Here is a 20,678-nt window from a genome sequence, read left to right on the forward strand (position 1 = left end):
GAGGCCTGTGCACCGCGATGAAGAGTGGCCCCTGCTTGCCACAACTAGAGAAAGCCCTCGCACAGAAACGAAGACCCAACACAGACAAAAATAAATTAAAAAAAAAAAAAAAAAATTGGATCTCTTACCACAATTATATAATTCAAAGCCCCTGGAGGGCTTATTCAGTTTTGAACTGTAGTGATGAAATAAAAATTCATATTCTAAGGCAGGTCAAGGAAAATTTAAACATAAAAAATTTTTCTCTGCCCTTTGGCTTCCTCTCTGCCCTCTGCCGTGCACTGTGTATCTACTTTATGCATCAAACAGACCTCGCCATTGGCAGAAATACCTGCACAACCATAAAAAGCAACATTCTCCCAGCACCATCCAGACAACTCCTTAGGCAATAACCTTCCTCCTTAATCTTGTAAGGGGCCATGATGACCCATGACTCACTACTCGCTTTGCACACATAGATCTGGATTGCGTAAACTGTCAATAATACGTCATTTAAGGTACAGCCCTCTGTCTCAAAACCTTATATAACTGTGCTTTGACCTCTGATGAGAGGAACAGTTCTGAGAGCGTTCTGAGAGGCTGTTCCCAGGTTATAATCCTCAATTTGACTCAAAAAATTTTTTCCATTTCTTTCTTAGATTGACTGATTAATTTTTCCATCGCCAGCATTTAGTGTTGAATGGCTTCATAGCACTGAGAGCAGTATTTTGTTCATAGATACTCAGCTGTCTGCTGATTGACTGATTGTTCTAGTTTTACATGGACAGAGGTTAACTAACCTTATTATTTCTGTAGTTGATATGCTGTCTATCTCAAGCGGAATTTCCTCTTGAGCTATTTTGTACTGTAACAGTTATTACTGGCTAGAGGGCTTTGAAAGGGAGAGGCGGAAGGATCTTTAAAAATATTTTTATAAGTTTATTTATTCCTAGCAGTTGTAGATTTTAAAAACCTTAGTCTATTCTCCATTTTTATTTATTTGTTTATTTATTTATTTGTTGGCTGCGTTGGGTCTTCGTTGCCGCTCGTGGGCTTTCTCTAGTTGCGGCGAGCGGGGGCTACTTTTCCTTGCGGTGCACGGACTTCTCATTGCGGTGGCTTCTCTTGTTGTGGAGCGCAGGCTCTAGGCGCACGGGCTTCAGTAGTGGCACGTGGGCTCCGTAGCTGCGGCTCGTGGGCTCTAGAGCGCAGGCTTAGTAGTTGTGGCGCACGGGCTTAGCTGCTCCACGGCATGTCGGGATCTTGCTGGACCAGGGCTCGAACGCGTGTCCCCTGCATTGGCAGGCAGATTCTTAACCACTGCGCCACCAGGGAAGTCCGTATTGTCCATTTTGATAGCAAAATCTTAAGATTATATTGTAATTTATAGCTTGTTAATCCACCTTTACCAAAGCACACTGTTAAGAGAGAATACACTTTAGAAGGAAGACCCGCTGCAAAGCAGATGCTTGGACATTCCTGAATTTTACAGTAAGTGGTTTCAGTTTTTTAGATGGTGAATTAAGAGTTCAGGTTCTGGAGTTCAGAATGTTTGCATTTATCAAGATGTTGCAAAGGGAAAAGGAGCTAGAAACCTCATAACTTGGCCTTGATGATTTGGGGGCTTTGTTGCCATCACATGGGCTCCTCCATTACTCTTAAGCCTATTGAAGTGTCAGAAATTACTCCAGCCACCCAGTAGCTACTACTCTTGAATTTGACAGTCTGTCACTCAGGTGATGCCACCTGATCAAAAGTTCAAAATCCACGATCAGAATATTTATCATATTTTAGGAAAGCATTTCTTCTCTAACGTTAAAATAACTTAACATGTGAACTTCTTACTTTGACTAAAGAGATTTTTTTTAAAGTCATTTTCTATTTAAACATAGAAGAAGGTCATTATAAAAAGGCACAAAAAGGTCAATACCTTATTTTGCTTAATATGATACGAAAATTCTGTTTTCAGCTAAATGAATAGCTAATTGCTACTTTAATAGAATCTGGCAGCTCGTGAGTAAATGACGATACATGTGAATGTGATCTAAAATGGTATTGTCTAAAATACAAAAGTAGCTATATTTGGCATCGTCACAATTGCACTTTCTTAGCCTCTGTGTTCAAATTTTTCAGGTACATCAGTTGACGGATGGTAGCAAGTGCTAATACAAACATTTAAACATCAGCATAACTTGTTCTTGAACAGCAAACCTTTTCTTTTATCTGTTTTGTTCTTTAAAAAGTGCTTCTTTTATGATAGTTTCTACCTTTGAAATGTTATTACTGCTGCTCTATAGATTATTCTCTAAAAGAGGAGACACCACATTTAAATCAACATCATGTTGAAATAAAAAATAGTGATGGATAATCAGTACATCATGAGACTGAGAAAATGTGAAAGGAGTTTAGTGTTGTCATAAACTATAACTTACACTAAAATGCATCCTGTTCATAGTCACGACTGAGCTGCAAGTAACTTCCACCTCAGTGGAAATGACTATAACTGCCCATCTTTGATAGCACCAGCCCAGGTGTATGTGGAGGCTGCTGAATAAAAAGAAAAGGAACCTGGGGAGATGCTGAACTTGCTCTGGGGCCATGATCAAGAGTCCCAGGTGCTACGGTTTGTATGCATTTTTATTAGAGGTGATGCTTCTGCTCCCAGCTATTGGTAGCTGGCCCAGGGCAGAACGTAGTACGCCATAAGGCAGAGTGGTACCCGTCCCTCTATAAGAAAAGTTGTTTCCTTCCACTGAGAGGCAAAAGCATTGCACCTGGGGCTATGGTAGGCTGCACTATGGGAGTCAGAAGGGACTATTCTAACTAGTTAGCCAATTACACCTAACTGGTTCCTCCAGTAGAGAACCAGTTCGTCAGTGATGGATTTTATACACAATGCACTGTGCTGGGTCCTGCTGAGGGCACAAAGATGAGAATGATCCAGTTCCTCTAGAACAAAGAATTCCTCTAAATCAGCTATCTAGGCCACCTTACTCCCATCACTGACTTCAGGGCTGTCCCTCAGTTAAAGTAGCAGAGTGCCTAGTGGCTTAAAGGGAATTTTATGAAACTCGAATCCCTCTGTTGGGGAAGGAAATTGATTTATGAACACTTTTCCTCCATGCTCCCTGGATCTTTGTAGGTACAATGAGAGTAGCCCAAAGGGTAAGATTTAGGTAAATTTCTCTTTTTCACCATCAGCTCCTCCCTCCTTTTCCCATCACCTGCACACACACCACAGTTTAATATTTTACCAATTGAAAATCATTTGGGTTGGCAATACTTTTGGAAATTGGGTAGCTCCATGTATCTCCTTAGGTAGCTTGTAAATATCATTTACACTCATCTTCCTGTGTCATTGAACCATTCAGTATCTGACATAAATGCAAGAAATGCAAGTTGAATGATATCTCAGTCATGAGATAGCTCAAGACATGCAAGCTGCATGAATGAATGAAAATGTGGGTTAATATAATTAAATTGTTTTCCTTCTACCATCTATCTGAGATTCAGGGAATGTGACTTGGAGTTTTCAATGGTGGGGAGTATAGAAAGAGCGGCAATTTGATACAATTGGCAGGAGAGTCAGAGGGCAGCCAGAGGCAGCATAACTTTCACTGGGCTCCAAGAGATGCGGAGGGCTTTGCTCTGGAGGGACAAAAGGAGTGGAGAAGAGGGAAGAAAGGGGCTGGGAAGAATTTGCCCAGAGGCAGCCTAGCCTCATCCAGGCCAAATGTACTTTCTGTGCATCCCCTCAAAGCCAGAGCATCGGTTTTCCTTCAGAATACTGGAGAGGTGAAATCAGAGCAGGAGAGAATGGAGGCTGCTTTATTGAAGAAGCATAATAGACGCTGAGGCAGGGGCCACTTGTGCCAGAAGTGGTAGGTGTGTCATGAGCACTCTTTAACCCGCTTGCTTGATCACGTGCCCAACTCATTGGCAATTTCAGTCTTAAGGAGTGTTCAAACAAAATGCACTGTCTGGGGACTCTTACCAGCTTGGATGACTTACAGAAGAAAGAAAAGGGTTTCTTCATTAGTAAGCATGCAGACACCTTAAATCCAAGGGCTAATCTCCATAGTTGGCAATGGAAAAGATCTCAGAGGAGGAGGTTTTTGTAGCTAAGTCTTGGTAGGAGAAAAGTTTGAAACGCCCTCATTTGTTAAACCTGGAAAATGAGGTCTTGCCTGCATTTAGGAATGCAGCAAATTTTGTTACTTAAAAATCTTGAAAATGAAAGCCACAGTGGATTGATTTATAGAATGAGGATGAAAATAACAATGTCCTCAATTTACTTTGTTCCTTTACTGTTTTCTAACTGGGCAAGTCATTTAACCCCATGCATCTCAGTCTTCTCATAAAAGAATACTTATAATTCTATATACTAAGCCTACATGACTGATTAATAACACAGCCAAGATTAGAAATTAAGTTTCTGTCTTTCTAACTCCAGCCTCTTTCCCTGACCTAGAGTTCAAGGCCACAGGAAGGAGGGAGACAATAATAGCATAACTATTAAATAGGGCAATAGAGAAAGGGATATTATTGAATCATCATAGTACGTGTAAGGATGGAAGAAAATTACAGTCGCAAAGTCTACTATTAAAATCAGAATTTCTAACATTTAATATTATACAAAATAATGAGTGTGAAATTATGTGAGGAACTTTGGCGAGGGCAGGTGATGGTCAATGGGTGGTTTTAATGGCAGGTCATGGTTCACAGGCTCAAAACTAAGTCTTCAGAAGACTCCTGAGGAATCAGAGGCATGAAACCTAAAGTTTTTATTATATCTTAAAATAGAAGAATTCCTTATGTCCATTTTAAGGATGGGTGAATTAAGGTATGAATGCTAAAAGCACTCATTAGAACCAAAAAGTAAGTTGTTAAGAAAGATCAACCCCAGTTATCACTAGTTAGTTTATCTGCCTTCTATCTTCTGAGAAGCATAATTATGTTTGTGATAAAATTCTAAAGGTTAAAATAGCATACAGAATTATGCAACTGCTTTTTGAATTGCTGGTTTAATACAGTGGACTTTTCCCTGGGAAATGATTGTGATTTTCTGCTGAAGGTCTTTATCTCTTTGTTAATCTGCATATTAGAGAATCTGTGAAGTTAACAAATACTTCCCTGTGAAAGTTATAGACATAAATGCAATATAAAGACATAAAGGTCCTTTATTCCTTCTCTCATTGATGAGTTCAGTGATCGGCATTGAGTACAGGGCTGACTACATAATTTGCAGGGCCCAGTGCAGAACGGAAACGCAGGAGCCAGGTTTGGAGCGGTCCAGCAGGGAGTCACCTGCACTGAGATGGCATTTAAAGAGGTCGGTCTGTAGTGAGATCAGCCTGGAAGAGGGTGTGGCTGGAGACGAGAAGCCGACAGAGTCCCCAGCCATGCCAGCAACTGGAGTTTGAGCCTAGGGAAGAGGAAGAACTGGCAAAGGATGCCCGCAAGGAGAAGCTAGTGAAGTAGGAGAAAATTTGCAGCTTGAGGAATCGCTGAAGCCAAAAGAATAAGGTGCTTTAGAGGACAGTGTTGTCCTAAGTACGACTCCTACTAAGAAACTTGGTCAGGTGATCATGGACACGTGACCCTGGATTTGAGGACACTGAGACTCTCAGTGACTTTGACCAGAGTGGTTTCAGTGGAGTATAGGGAATGAAGCCTGACTGGAGTGGAATGAAGAGTGAAAGAGAGCAGGGAAATGGGATGGAACCGAGGGGTTCCTCAAGGGAGCTGTTCTTCTAAGATGGGAGGAACCAGAGCTGACAAAACTGTTACTGAGCGAGGAGTTTGTGGGCTTCGGTTGGAAGACTCTCCAGAAGTTTCCATGGGTATGAGGAGTGGGATGATGGAGACTCCTCTTCTGAGCTGGAAATTACAGGGGCACAGGTGACCCTGCCCCAAATACATCTCTCATTACTATGTTTTCAATGTGTAAATCCACTCACAGGACTCCCTTCCTTAAACTCTTTAATGATTTTCTGTTATCCTCAATATAAATTCCAACCTCTTGAGTTCATCTCGTCATTTTCCTTGTCTGTCTCCACATACTTCAGGGACACTCCACCACTCTTGGGTTCTCTTTTGTTGCCAGTCTACTAATGATGTTTCCTCTACTCTTGGGCTAATGCTTATTCATCTTCCAGATCTCAATTTAACTGCCACTTTTTCTGGGAAGTCTTTTCTAACCCCTAGACTTTTTATAGTCTTTACATTTTATTTTATCTACTTGTTTACTTAGTTGCTTTTTTGACTAGACTCTAAGCCCAAGGAAGGCTAATATTCTGTTTGCCTTGTTTAAGGAGTATTTCCAATGCCTCCTACACAGTGCTTTGCACATAAAAGGCGTCCCACCCCCAATTTTTCTTAAGTGTTGATGAGTCAATCTGAATGCATAAAAGCGGATGCAGTAGGGAAGGGGTCAGGCAGCCTTTTGTTTTGGGGGGTGTCTAGCCTGGTGGTCTAAGCAAAGATTCTGGAGGCAGAATTCCTGCTTTTAAATTCTGGTTCTACCACTTATTAGTTCTGTGACCTTGGGTAAGGTACTAAACCATTCTATGCCCATCCTCTTTTATATAAAGTGGGGATAATAAGAGCACCTATCTTATAAAGTTGTGAGAATTAAATGAGTTTAAATGTGTAGAGTACTTTGAACCACATACAATCATTATTATTGTACTTACATTCCCTATTAAAATAATCATTCATAGTTTTTGTCTTAGAGAAAGTAATAGATACATTTAAAAAAACCATAAACAACCCTCAGAAAATCTCTTTGATTTGCATAGAGTTAGCTGGATAAAGAACATCTCACTAGAAAAACAATTGGCAAAGCTTATCTACAAGGGAAGATTAACGGTAAGAAATGATTAAGATTGTGATTTCATCATTGGTGAAATTACTATGGATTTTGAGTATAAAAACCATATTTACACATTGTGTTCAGAAAATTAGCTGAGAAGGATTTTAAGAATCAATCTCCTTTCATATTTGTTCACCCAAATCACTCCGCAGCCACCAGAGCAATGTCAGTTTCTCTCTTATCACATATTGAACTCACGGGACTGAGGGGAAATGGGGAAGAAAACACTCCCAGCAGCTATGGGGAAAGTAGACACCTGGTCAAAATTTATTGTTAGCTGAAAAAAGTCTAATCTTAGCACCTTTAATATAAAAATATACTGACTGTTTCCTGAGTTTTCTTCTAGGATTTAAGGGATCCCTGGTTTTTAATTTCATCTTCTTATCTGTCTAAAATCTTCAAATATTTCATAGTATCAGAATCTTTGAAGCCCGTTGTAGTCATGTATTGTTGTAATTTACATGCTTGTGAGTTGACTGGGCTTGGTTGATCTTGGCTGGGTCTGTTCATGTGTCTGTGGGTTGGCTGATGCTGGGCTTGGTTAGAGCATCTCACCTGGGGAAGCTCTATTTCATGTGTCCTTTATCCTCTACTGGGAATATAGGTTAGCCCAGGCATTCCTTTCATGGTGATGGCAGAAGCTCAAGAGAGCAAGTAGAAACATGTAAGACCTTTGCATACTTTACTTATTGGCAAGTCACATGGCTGAACTTGGGGTCAAGGGGTTTCCAAACACACATTTTTGCAGAATTGCAGTCTCATAGCAAAGGGCATAGCTATATGGAAGAATGAAGAACTAGGGCCATTAATGCAATCTACTACATTATATTTTGGAGGATGTAGAAGTGAAATATAGCTGAATTTAGTTATTATTAAACATCTTTTCTTTAAGAGACTTTCCACTTTCATCGTTATCTGTAAAGAATTGTCCTTTAAAGAAGTTAATTTCATTAAAAATTAACTGTGTTTGCTCTTGGTTACCAAATAAATACTTCATTAGTCCAATAGTTCATTTAGTATTTGCTCCTCCCATAGCTTATTTGAAATCTGACCCAAAGATTTTCAGAATAAGTGTGTACCATGTATCTTGTTTGACTATTTCAGGTCTGTAGATAACATTTGATTGAGAGCTCAACTTTGCACCAATATTAACATCTCAGACCTATAATATCCTGCTTTATACCACTTTTTCCTACTTTTTCCAGTGTCACAAAAGCTTTTCTTTCTAGTAAACAAAGGAAGAAAAATAAATAATTTAGAAGTCATACCTGTCATCTCAAGTGGAGATTAGGTTGCCCTTCACAGTTCAAGTAGTGAATTGCATGAAATAACTGATTTGTTATGAGCAGTTTATTGCTTTTCACTATCTCAAGGATTTAATTAATTCAGCAACCAAATAAAATACAGGCAGGCATTGGGTTTCTACTTGAAAACTAGCAGCTCGACACAAAGATGAATAGTTTCCTTATACTTTACAGGAAAAAAAAACAAAACTAAGTACTGATATATCTTTGTAAAGAATTTCTTAAATCAAAATTTCAAAGCAGTTTGCAAATATGTGGTACTACACTCTGGAAAGATTATTTAATGTGTGACATACCAGTTTTATCTGGGTACAGCTTCAGACAGTACAATCTATGGCTTTTATGAGTATCTTTGGTGATGGTTGATAAGGAATTTCAAGTTTAAGGTGATTATACAGGAATGGATGTGCCAGGTGAGTGTAGGACAGGGGTGCCCTACAGTCTGGGGTGAGGCATCATCAGACAGTTCAAGAGAAATGGTGAAGTGGGTGGTGGTATTTGCCCTGGGGCCCCTTATATGAAGCGTTTTTTCTGCCATTTCCCATTTCCAACACCATCAATTCCTTCTTCTGTTTAAGCATCTGGTACCCTCATGATTGCTCCCACACAACTCTCTTAAAACCAGTGCTATGCTGATAATGTTTAACAGCAAGCTATCTTTATTTTTTATAATTTATTTATTTTATTTATTTATTTTTGGCTGCATTGGGCCTTCGTTGCTGTGTGCGGGCTTTCTCTAGTTGCAGCGAGCGGGGGCTACTCTTCACTGCAGTGCGCGGGCTTCTAATGCGGTGACTTCTCTTGTTGTGGAGCACAGGCTCTAGGTGCATGGGCTTCAGTAGTTGTGGCTTGCGGGCTCTAGAGCGCAGACTCAGTAGTTGTGGCACATGGGTTTAGTTGCTCTGCAGCATGTGGGATCTTCCCGGACCAGGGCTCGAACCCGTGTCCCCTGCATTGGCAGGCGGATTCTTAACCACTGCGCCACCAGGGAAGCCCCAGCCAGCTCTCTTTAAAAAAAGCCCTGGTTTGTAGCATTGGCCATTTTCTGTGGTGTAAATATTCCCATAGTGGTTAATTTGAAGGCACCAACATGCCAACAGAGCACACTGAATGCAGAGTTGGAAAGAGAGTCACACCATTGACTGTGAGCCAGCTTCAACACACCACTGTTGAAACCCAGGCCCTGAAATGGAAGGATATACTGGCTACATAAAGAGTTAGATGTAGAGAAGTGAAAAGAGACCCCAGACTTGTGTTATGTGGTATTTGGGGGCTGGGGTACAGGGTGGGTTGTAATCTAAGATCTCCAGTAACCAAAAGTCCAGGCATACATTTACCATTTCCCCTCTCACCTTTCGTCTAATTGCCAAGATATAGAGACAATTGAAGTTTCTATTCATGAAGATCTGGGAATTAAAAGTAATTTTACTCTGTATCATTAGAACTGCCACATTCTGACCCTCTCCCCTGAAGAGATTCAATGACATGTGAATGATGGCTTTCCATTTATCATGCCCTCATTGAAATCAAGTCCAGGGTGGGGCAGTCACCATCACACACCATCACACCATCGCTCTGCCAGCAATGAGGGCCATAAGCTCCAGAAAAGCATTGCGAGTCTGGAGAATGGTGACAGACCTGGTAGAGTGCATGGGCTTAGGTGAAGGTGACAGGTGGATGGCTGTCCCAATTCATATTTTGGCAGCTGCAAGATGGCTTTTTTTTAAAAACTAAAAGCAAAACAAAGCTGAAAATAGTATATGAATCTGTAGCAATGGCAAATTGTGTAATGAAATTTATGTAAGTTTCTAGTTTCCATGGGTTGGAGAAAATGCCTCTTTACATTTTGCTCCTTTTCTCTGTGTCCAGGTCTTTGTGTTTTCTGACAACCTACTGCCTATGAAGTGGGCTACTAACCTGCCCCTGTAACAAGTTGAGGGCAAGGGTTAGTGTGGGATGGACTGGGTTTCTTTGTTGTTTTTTGGTTTTTTTGATACTGATTTATCCTTAAGACACTAGAAGTTTGATGCATGACTATTTCTGTCTTATAAAAATGATGACAGTATAACTGATTCACTTTGCTGTACAGCAGAAACTAACACAACATTGTAAAGCATGTATACTCCAATAAAAATTAATTAAAAAAATGATGACAACATAATTCACCAAGCTCTTATCCTGTGCTAGGCATTGTGCTACATTCTTTGAATGCAATATCTTATTTCATTAATCTTATTAGGAGGTGACAAGGGGAGAAGAAATATACAACCTTCCAAAGGGTATCTAATATATTTGGGGACAGAATTTTTCTTTTGGTAAAAGTAATTGGTGATATTGAGTGGGACATACAGAGTCCTGAAATGCAATGAAGACAATCTCCATCAGTCCTTTACTTTCAAAGACTCACATACTGCATTTATTTTCCCATTGTTTCCTTCGTGCTTGTTATTTCATTTTCCACTGATGATGAGAAGAGGTGTGCTCTAACGGTCTCCTATAGCAAGCCCCTGAGATGTAACTGAACTACAGGGTCAGGATTATTTGTCTAAAAGGTTTATGGGATAGGGCCCTGACAAGTTTGTTCTGATTCAAAAGGAACCAAGAAAACAAGATTGGGGGCTCACTCATACATTTGGTGGTGTATTAGGCATGGTGTTGAATCTGCAGTAAAGGGAGATGCGATCCTGACATCCCAGAGAGAAACTGAATGAAAGTTCCTTAGAAATACTGTCACACCTGGTGATATTGTGCTGTTGAAAAGTAGAAGTTAGGGCACCAACCTGGGAGACCCAGTCTCCAAGTATAGATTCTTTTAGAGAAGATGGTACCAGAATCTAAGACTGCAGGTGGTTTTGGAAAACAGCATGATCTCAGATTTGGGATTTCCAGAGTAGACTGATATTTTGTCATTTAGCTATTACTGTGTAACAAGCTACTCCCAAACTCCACAGATTAGAACAATGAACATTTCTTTAGTCTTGAGTATGGTCAGCTTGGCCTTAGCTTGGCTGGACTCTATCATGTGCCTGTGAAGAACTAGGAGGTCAGTTGGGAGCTGGCTGGTCTAGGATGGCTTCACTGACATGCCTGCTGGTCACCTGTAGCTGAGAGGGTGGGGTGGGGAGCATGAAGTCACTGGTCTCATTCTCCAGCAGGTGAGCTGGGCTTGTTTTCATGGAAGGGCAGGTTTCCAAGAAACAGTGGAAGCAGATGGACCTCTTGAGGTCTGGGTACAATGTTACTTCTGCTTGTTTTTTTTTTTTTGGCCAAAGCAAATCACAAGACAGCTCAGATTCAAGCAGTGGAGAAACAGACCCAACCTCTTGATGGGAGGAGTTGTGGAATCACTGTGTAAAAGTATGATCCAGAGAGGCCATTCACTGGGCCATCAATGCAGTCAGCCTTTCATGGATGTAAAATTCATAATTCCCCAGGAGTACAAGACCAGCTCCAAGTTAGAATCATGGTTGAAATTCATCTTTGCTCTTCTGCCATTTCCCACATCTGATCCCTCTCTTTGTCCTTCAACAAGGTGACTAGTTTATACATCGTTCAGGAAAGCCTAGCTCTCTAAGATCTGTTAAAATCATCACTAGCTAAAGTTTTGCTTTTTCCAGGTATATTTATATTTGAATGGAGTGTTTCTAAAATCCACAGTGATGGAATTTTCAGACAGTCTATTTGGTGGTAAGATAAATTCAGAAGGTAGCAAATACACCCTACAATTTTCAAATCACCTTAATTACTTGTAAGACTAACCTTGTTAGGAGTCAAATTGAATGTAATAAGTTAATTTATACATTAATTCATTCCGTTTTTCATGCTGTTACTTACTCCTCTGAGATGCTGGAGCTCTTACCAAGTGCCATCATGTGCTTACCAAGAGCACATTTCATCAGAATGTCCCCCAGAAGCCAAAGGCACAAATATGGTCAGGTCTCAAGAAGGACTGAAACAGGGACCAGAGACTCTGACATGAGACTTGCATTCTTTATCTCTCACCAGGATTTCTCTCTTCAGATCAGCCTCATCTGTCTCACTGCAGAGCTGCTGTGTGTGAAGCTGAGTCCGAGAGCTGGAAATACAGCAGTTAACCAAGCAGAGCTCGTCTCTGCTCTCTTGGGGGCTACACACTCATGAGGGAGGTCAGAGGAACAAAACCAAGAAACAGTACATAAATAATATAATGTCAGATAGAAATAAGGGCTACAAAGAAAAATAAGAAGGAATCTAGAGTCACAAGAAGAATTCTAGATAGGATACTGGGGAATGTGTCCATGAGGTGATGACTTTGGGGCAGAAACTTGACTGAGATAGAAGAGTGAGTAAGAACATTTATTTCTTGTTATCCCCCTAACTTCCAGGGAAGGAGCGTTGTTGGCCCAGCTTAGATTTGTGCCCAGCACTGAGAGGAGCCTGGGGGTGAGGTGGGGGAGCTGAGTCTTGTGGTGCCAACATAGCTGCCCAGCATCTAAAACCATACAGATTGGTGGGAAGCTAGTTTGCAGAGAAAGAAGATACATGTTTCTCAGAGCTGCTGTAACACATTGCCACAAACCTGGTGGCTTAACACAACAGAAATGTATTCGCTCACAGCTCTGGAGACCAGAAGTGCAAAATCAAAGTGTTGGCAGGGTCACACGCCCTCTGAAGGCTCTAGGGGAGAATCCTTTCTTTCCTCCTCCAGCTTCTGTTGGCTCCTCGTGTTCCTTGGCTTGTGGCCTCATCACTCCAAAATCTGCCTCTGTCTTCACAGGCCCTCTTCCCTGTGTGCCTCTCTGCTTGTCATTCTCTGTCTCTTATATGGACACGTCATTGAATTTAGGGCCCATCCTACCCTAGTAATATCTCAAGGCTTACATTAAGTACATCTGCAAAGACCCAATTTCCAAGTAAGTTCGCATTCTGAGGTTCAGAGGTACATGAATTTTGGGGGGGCACCATTCAACCCAATAGAGGAGGGGAGAAGGGTGGTTGGTCCTGGGGCTTGGAGAATGTCTGAGGATGTGTCCACTACCTGTACACTATGCTGGGTAATGAGGATACCGTTGCTGGTCCTAAGGAGCTCACTGTCTAGAAGTGAAGACAAGTTAATCTATGCTGGCAGAGAAGTGAGAGAACTGATAGAAGACTAGACAATGCTACGGGACCCTGGATGGAAGTGTAATGCAACTCTGCCTGGGGGTGTCAGTGAAGGCCACCCAAGGATGGGATGTTGAATTGTCTTCTGTGAAGAGCAGAGGTGTATCCAGTGGATGCTGGGATTAGGACATGAAACAATCATTAAGGAAAGAAAGAGGGCCCCGTACTACTAAGTTACTATCCCTCTTTCCTTTTTTTTTTTTAATTTTAATTTTTATTTATTTATTAATTTTTTAACATCTTTATTGGAGTATAATTGCTTTACAATGTTGTGTTAGTTTCTGCTGTATAACAAGGTGAATCAGCTATACATATACATATATCCCCATATCTCTTCCCTCTTGCATCTCCCTCCCACCCTCCCTATCCCACCCCTCTAGGTGGTCACAAAGCACCGAGCTGATCTCCCTGTGCTATGCGGCTGCTTCCGACTAGCTATCTATTTTACATTTCGTAGTGTATTTACGTCCATGCCACTCTCTCACTTCGGCCCAGCTTACCCTTCCCCCTCCCCATGTCCTCATGTCCACTCAGTATGTCTGCATCTTTTTTCCTGTCCTGCCCCTAGGTTCTTCAGAACCTTTTTTTTTTTAGATTCCATATATATGTGTTAGCATACGGTATTTGTTTTTCTCTTTCTGACATACTTCACTCTGTATGACAGACTCTAGGTCTTTCTACCTCACTACAAATAACTCAATTTCGTTTTTTTTCATGGCTGAGTAATATACCATTGTATATATGTGCCACATCTTCTTTATCCATTCATCTGTTGATGGACACTTAGGTTGCTTCCATGTCCTGGCTATTGTAAATAGAACTGCAATGAACATTGTGGTACATGACTCTTTTTGAATTATGGTTTTCTCAGGGTATATGCCCCATAGTGGGTTGCTGGGTCGTATGATAGTTCTATTTTTAGATTTTTAAGGAACCTCCATACTGTCCTCCATAGTGGCTGTATCAACTTACATTCCCACCAACAGTGCAAGAGGGTTCCCTTTTCTCCACACCCTCTCCAGCATTTATTGTTTGTAGATTATTTGGTGATGGCCATTCTGACTGGTGTGAGGTGATACCTCATTGTAGTTTTGATCTGCATTTCTCTAATGATTAGTGATGTTGGCATCCTTTCATGTGTTTGTTGGTAATCTGTATATCTTCTTTGGAGAAATGTTTATTTAGGTCTTCTGCCCATTTTTGGATTGGGTTGTTTTTTTGATATTGAGTTGCATGAGCTGCTTGTATATTTTGGAGATTAATCCTTTGTCAGTTGCTTCATTTGCAAATATTTTCTCCCATTCTGAGGGTTGTCTTTCCGTCTTGTTCATGGTTTCCTTTGCTGTGCAAAAGCTTTTAAGTTTTATTCGGCCCCATTTGTTTATTTGTGTTTTTATTTCCATTTCTCTAGGAGCTGGGTCAAAAAGGATCTTGCTGTGATTTATGTCATAGAGTGTTCTGCCTATGTTTTCCTCTAAGAGTTTGATAGTGTCTGGCCTTACACTTAGGTCTTTAATCCATTTTGAGTTTATTTTTGTATATGGTGTTAGGGAGTGATCCAATTTCATTGTTTTAAATGTAGCTGTCCAGTTTTCCCAACACCACTTATTGAAGAGGCTGTCTTTTCTCCATTGTATATTCTTGCCTCCTTTATCAAAAATCAGGTGACCATAGGTGTGTGGGTTTATCTCTGGGCTTTCTATCCTGTTCCATTGATCTACATTTCTGTTTTTGTGCCAGTACCATACTGTCTTGATTACTGTAGCTTTGTAGTAGAGTCTGAAGTCAGGGAGCCTGATTCCTCCAGCTCCGTTTTTCTTTCTCAAGATTGCTTTGGCTATTTGGGGTCTTTTGTGTTTCCATACAAATTGTGAAATATTTTGTTCTAGTTCTGTGAAGAATGCCATTGGTAGTTTGATAGGAATTGCATTGAATCTGTAGATTGCTTTGGGTAGTATAGTAATTTTCACAATGTTGATTCTTCCAATCCAAGAACATGGTATATCTCTCCATCTGTTTGTATCATCTTTAATTTCTTTCATCAGTGTCTTATAGTTTTCTGCACACAGGTCTTTTTTCTCCCTAGGTAGGTTTATTCCTAGGTATTTTATTCTTTTTGTTGCAATGGTAAATGGGAGTGTTTCCTTAATTTCTCTTTCAGATTTTTCATCATTAGTGCATAGGAATGCAAGAGATTTCTGTGCATTAATTTTGTATCTTGCTACTTTACCCAATTCATTGATTAGCTCTAGTAGTTTTCTGGTAGCATCTTTAGGATTCTCTATGTATAACATCATGTCATCTGCAAACAGTGACAGTTTTACTTCTTCTTTTCCAATTTGGATTCCTTTTATTTCTTTTTCGTCTCTGATTGCTGTGGGTAAAAATTCCAAAACTATGTTGAATAATAGTGGTGAGAGTTGGCAACCTTGTCTTGTTCTGGATCTTAGTGGAAATGGTTTCAGTTTTTCACCATTGAGAACGATGTTGGCTGTGGTTTTGTCATATATGGCCTTTATTATGTTGAGGTAAGTTCCCTCTATGCCTACTCTCCGGAGGGTTTTTTATCATAAATGGGTGTTGAATTTTGTCAAAAGCTTTTTCTGCATCTATTGAGATGATCATATGGTTTTTCTCCTTCAGTTTGTTAATATGGTTTATCACATGGATTGATTTGCGTATACTGAAGAATCCTTGCATTCCTGGGATAAACCCCACTTGATCATGGTGTTTGATCCTTTTAATGTGCTGTTGGATTCTGTTTGCTAGTATTTTGTTGAGGATTTTTGCATCTGTGTTCATCAGCGATATTGGCCTGTAGTTTTCCTTTTGTGTGACATCTTTGTCTGGTTTTGGTAACAGGGTGATGATGGCCTCATAGAATGAGTTTGGGAGTGTTCCTCCCTCTGCTATATTTTGGAAGAGTTTGAGAAGAATAGGTGTTAGCTCTTCTCTAAACGTTTGATAGAATTCGCCTGTGAAGCCATTATAGTCCTGGGCTTTTGTTTGTTGCAAGATTTTTACTCTCCCTCTTTTCAAAGGGGGAGAAAAGCCTAGAAACTTCAGTACATATTTTAGAATCAGCATAGATTTGAAGCCCTGAGTATGGTCAGGTGGATTTCTGGCAGAGGCATGCGACTCTCTCTGTAGACTCATGGCTGTTTTCATGATGTTCCCACTCAGCCTGGTGCCCCTTCCTCTGTCCCCATCAGCCCACTTCGTTTAGTGCAGCTGCCATTACACAGCAAGGGCTTTCACTGAAGACAAGAAATCTTACTAATAAGAAATGTATTAATATTCTTAAGTGTCGTGCTGAGAGGCTTTTAACACTGTGGCTGCAGTCATGTCTTAGATATACCAGAATCATATCTCCTAACATAGGGAGAGAAAAGGCTTTTGCTTTCTGCTAGATGTTTCATACAATGTGTAATTAGGTTCAAGAAATGCCAAGCCAGATGCTTTCTGTAATTTTGGAGAGCTCAATCCCTTTGCCCACACATGCAAAGGGGTGAGATTTTAAGAGACATTGGAGACCCACTCTGCATCTGAAGCCCTGAGCTGCTTGCTTACTATATTTCCTGTTCCTTGGTTCCATTTGCTAGTAGAAGGGATAACCTACATAATATTAATATGAGTGTCTATAGACACAAGACTTCTATTTAGCCATTGCTAGGCATCCAGACTTCTAGCCTCTTCTTGGAATAGGTTTTCCTTCATTCTTTCCTTGGCTTTGTCAACCATGATATTTTTGTGATGAAATCTTGTTATTTGAGATATACAATGAGTCAGTGGGACTCCACTACAAAATCAGAATATCAAAGAGGGAATTTGTTCCAAGAAAGTCTGTGAGATTGGCTGTCTGATCTGAGAGAAAAGAGGAAGAATTAGAATAAGTACATTTAAGAGAATTCATGTAATTACAAAGTACTTTTAATATGGAATTTAAACACGAATTTTGTTGGTATGCTAGATGTAAACAAGGCCAATGAAGAGATAGTGTTGATTACGAGATAACTCATTCCTTTTTTTTGTCTTTATTGTATTTAGTGTTGTTTTATTCATATTCAAAAGCAAACTAACACATTATATCTTTGTTGTTCCAAATAAAATAGGTCTTTATACTAAACACTGAGGGTTTGGAGAGAGAGATTGCTGGGACTCGAAGTTTTCCAGGGACAAAGCTCTGGATCAGTCCTCAGTGTCTGCCACCGTCCCTCAGGGAGGGGCCAGTCATGCAGAAGCCAGAAATTAGCACAGGTAGGGAGAAACCATCATATGGGTTTTCAAAGGATTAGGAATGCTTTAGCATCCCTGGTCTGAAATTAACATTTTAGTGATAACACCTCATGAGGGGTATCTCTTTAAGCAGTTACTAGTGATTTATCCTGTCATGTGATGAAAGGATCATGGAACAGTTTGCAGAATCATGCAAAGGGGAGTACCTTATGATGCTCCTGAGGTCTGAGGAAACTTTGGAAAACACACGGAAGGACCCTTTTGCAGCCGGGGTAGTATTTAGAGTGAGGACTTTGGGATGGCAGACCAGAGCTTACATCCTGGCTCTGTGACTTTCTGACTTGTGTCCTTCTGTAAGTCATTTATCCTCTCTAACTCTGTCTCCCCTGATCTCAAGGGGAGATACACCACCACCTTGTTTCAGCCTCACTGTGATCACTGAATGCAGTGTCAGAGCCCTGGCATGGAGCGGGCGCTGAATAAATGGATATTCTCCTCTGTTTCCCAGTTTCCTCTAGAGCCAGATTTTTTCACTCCACGTTCTTGCCACTAAGCCAATTTTGCACCTTGCCATCATCTAATGGTTTTCAGTGTGAGAGAGACATCCTGTCCCCTCCATTACTTCTGTGCCACCCAACCAGCAACACTTGTTCTGAGTCTGGCTCCCTCCTGGGTTCGGGTCCTACACCTCCAAGGGCATGCTGGCGTTTCTACTTGGATGCTCTGCCATCTCATCAAATTCCTCATCTGTTTAATCTCAGAATGAATTTACCACTTCATCCTCAGAGCTGATTTTCCTTTCTAGTTTTTGTGTCATTCTTCCAGCCATTCTAATGGGAACTAAGAATGATCTTTGATGTACCCTTCTCCTTGGAATCTTTTATAGAAGGCTCCAAATGCCACTAATGCCCCGCCCTGCCCCCTTACCCTCAATGCTCTTTGTACCTGCTATTTCTTTTTTCTTCTTTTCATCATTTACTCATTGAATATATTGATGGAGCACCTTTTATGTGCCATTGCAACAAGTCTAATTAAATGCTTATCTCATTTTTACTCTTGTAATGACCTCGTAACTGATTTCAGAAGTCGGACTCTGGAGCCAGATTCCCCGGATTCAGATCCTGACTCTGCAAATTTCTATCTATAGGACTTTGAGGAAGTTACTTAACCTCTCTTAGTCACAGATTTCTCATTTATAAGGTGGCAATCATGACAGTGCTTATCTCATAGAGTTGATAGGAGGAGTAAGTGAGTTAGTATATGTGAAGCACTTAGAGTAGTACCTGGCTCATAATAAATATGACATAGATGATGAATATTAACCGGGTTCCCTCTCTCTCTACTTCCCCTCTCTGTAATTCTTCCTTCATCTGATTTTTTTTGAATTTGCTTTTAATAAAGCTTTCATCAGATCAGTTTTCAGTTTAAGGAGTCCTCAATCCCTACAGAATAAAATCATTTCCTTTGCTTGACTTTCAAGAGCCTGTATATTTTTGGCCCCAGCCTCACCTCCTGCTATTCACAAGCTCTCTCCTCCACCATTGTGAACTTGTGTTCACCGTGGGAGAAGCTCCTCCTGTTTGCATGGTCCTTTCTAGCATTAACTGGTTTCTCATGTGTCAGGATACTGGCTAGCATCTCCTTTACCGTCCTCTGCTTGCTCTCCATGCCTTATCTAGAATGCCTCTTCCCTCCCACCCCCATTTTTTTTTTAGCATCTTTATTGGAGTATAATTGCTTTACAGTGTTGTGTTAGTTTCTGTTGTATAGCAACGTGAATCAGCTATACGTATACCTATATCCCCATATCTCCTCCATCTTGCAACTCCTTCCCACCCTCCCTATCCCACCCCTCTAGGTGAACACAAAGCAGCGAGCTGATCTCCCTGTGCTATGCGGCTGCTTCCCACTAGCTATCTATTTTACATTTGGTAGTGTATATATGTCCATGCCACTCTCTCACTTCGTCCCAGCTTACCCTTCCCCCTCCCCGTGTCCTCAAGTCCATTCTCTATGTCTGTGTCTTCATTCCTGTCCTGCCCCTAGGTTCTTCAGAACCTTTTTTTTTTTTTTTAGATTCCATATATATGTGTTAGCATATGGTATTTGTTTTTCTCTTTCTGACTTACTTCACTCTGTATGACAGACTCAAGGTCCATCCACCTCACTGCAAATAACTCAATTTTGTTTCCTTTCATGGCTGAGTAATATTCCATTGTATATATGTGCCACATCTTCTTTATCCGTTCATCTGTCGATGGACAGTTACCACCCCAAATTTGTATATCTTTTCAGTCTCACTTTTTCTAGAGATTTTTCTCAGGACACTCAGGTCCTCAGTGGTACATGGGAATTCTTAAGAGCATTCATTTAGTCCTCTTTCCTTACTGTAGTACAGTGTACCCATTTCTATGCTTTGCCGTCTTCCTTACCAGATTTTGGTTCCACGTCATTTAGGGTAAGAATTGACAAGCTTTTTCTGGAAAGGGCCAGGTAGAAATGTTTTTAGGCTTGTGGGCCATACTGTCTCTGACACTCCTGTCAACTACTCAGCTTTGCCTTTGGGACACGAAAGCAGCCATAGATGATAGACAAACAAGTGAATGGCTGCCTTCCAAAACAACTTTACTTACAAACACACGTGGCAGGCTGGATTTGACCTCTGGCTGTAGTTGCCAACCCCTGATCTAGGGAAGTGTCTGTCATATACTGAGATGTTAAATAATATGCTATTGATGGAGTGATTTTGAATGTGAGAAGATTTTGGTTGGGTTCTAATGGCTCTGTGACCATCTCCACATGTGGGCAGGGGAGATTCACCCACTACTTGGAGACCTACAGTAGCTGCACTTGGAAAAACCACAAAATTCTTGCTGTATAACCATCCCTGCTCTTCGCAGAAATCCTATCTAAACCCCTGATAGTGGAGAAAGACGGGAAGTGGGGGAAGGATGGCTGCCAGGAGGAAAGTCTGATCACCATGGAAACAGCTTTCTGCATTCCTGCATTGTTCTGTGAACACCAGGTGGTTCACAAACAGCCAAGAAGCATCTGAACTTATTTTGAAGAGATAAGGGCTTTCGACAATACGCAGAAAAATGCATTTGCCTTGGTCACTGGCCCATGTGTGCCCGAATGATTTT

General features: G+C 40.8%; 1 protein-coding gene across 1 annotated transcript in view; it reads right to left on the bottom strand.

The window, feature by feature from the left end:
- Positions 1–19,203, bottom strand: part of SMLR1 (small leucine rich protein 1) — a 96,156-nt gene extending 76,953 nt beyond the window's left edge. Inside the window, 1 exon segment of the mRNA XM_061207202.1 lies at positions 19,059–19,203. Within this exon segment, the coding sequence (XP_061063185.1) occupies positions 19,059–19,203 (145 nt within the window).
- Between the last annotated feature and the right edge of the window lie 1,475 nt (positions 19,204–20,678).

The sequence above is a fragment of the Eubalaena glacialis genome, chromosome 12, assembly GCF_028564815.1.
Source record: "Eubalaena glacialis isolate mEubGla1 chromosome 12, mEubGla1.1.hap2.+ XY, whole genome shotgun sequence".
Taxonomy (NCBI): domain Eukaryota; kingdom Metazoa; phylum Chordata; class Mammalia; order Artiodactyla; family Balaenidae; genus Eubalaena; species Eubalaena glacialis.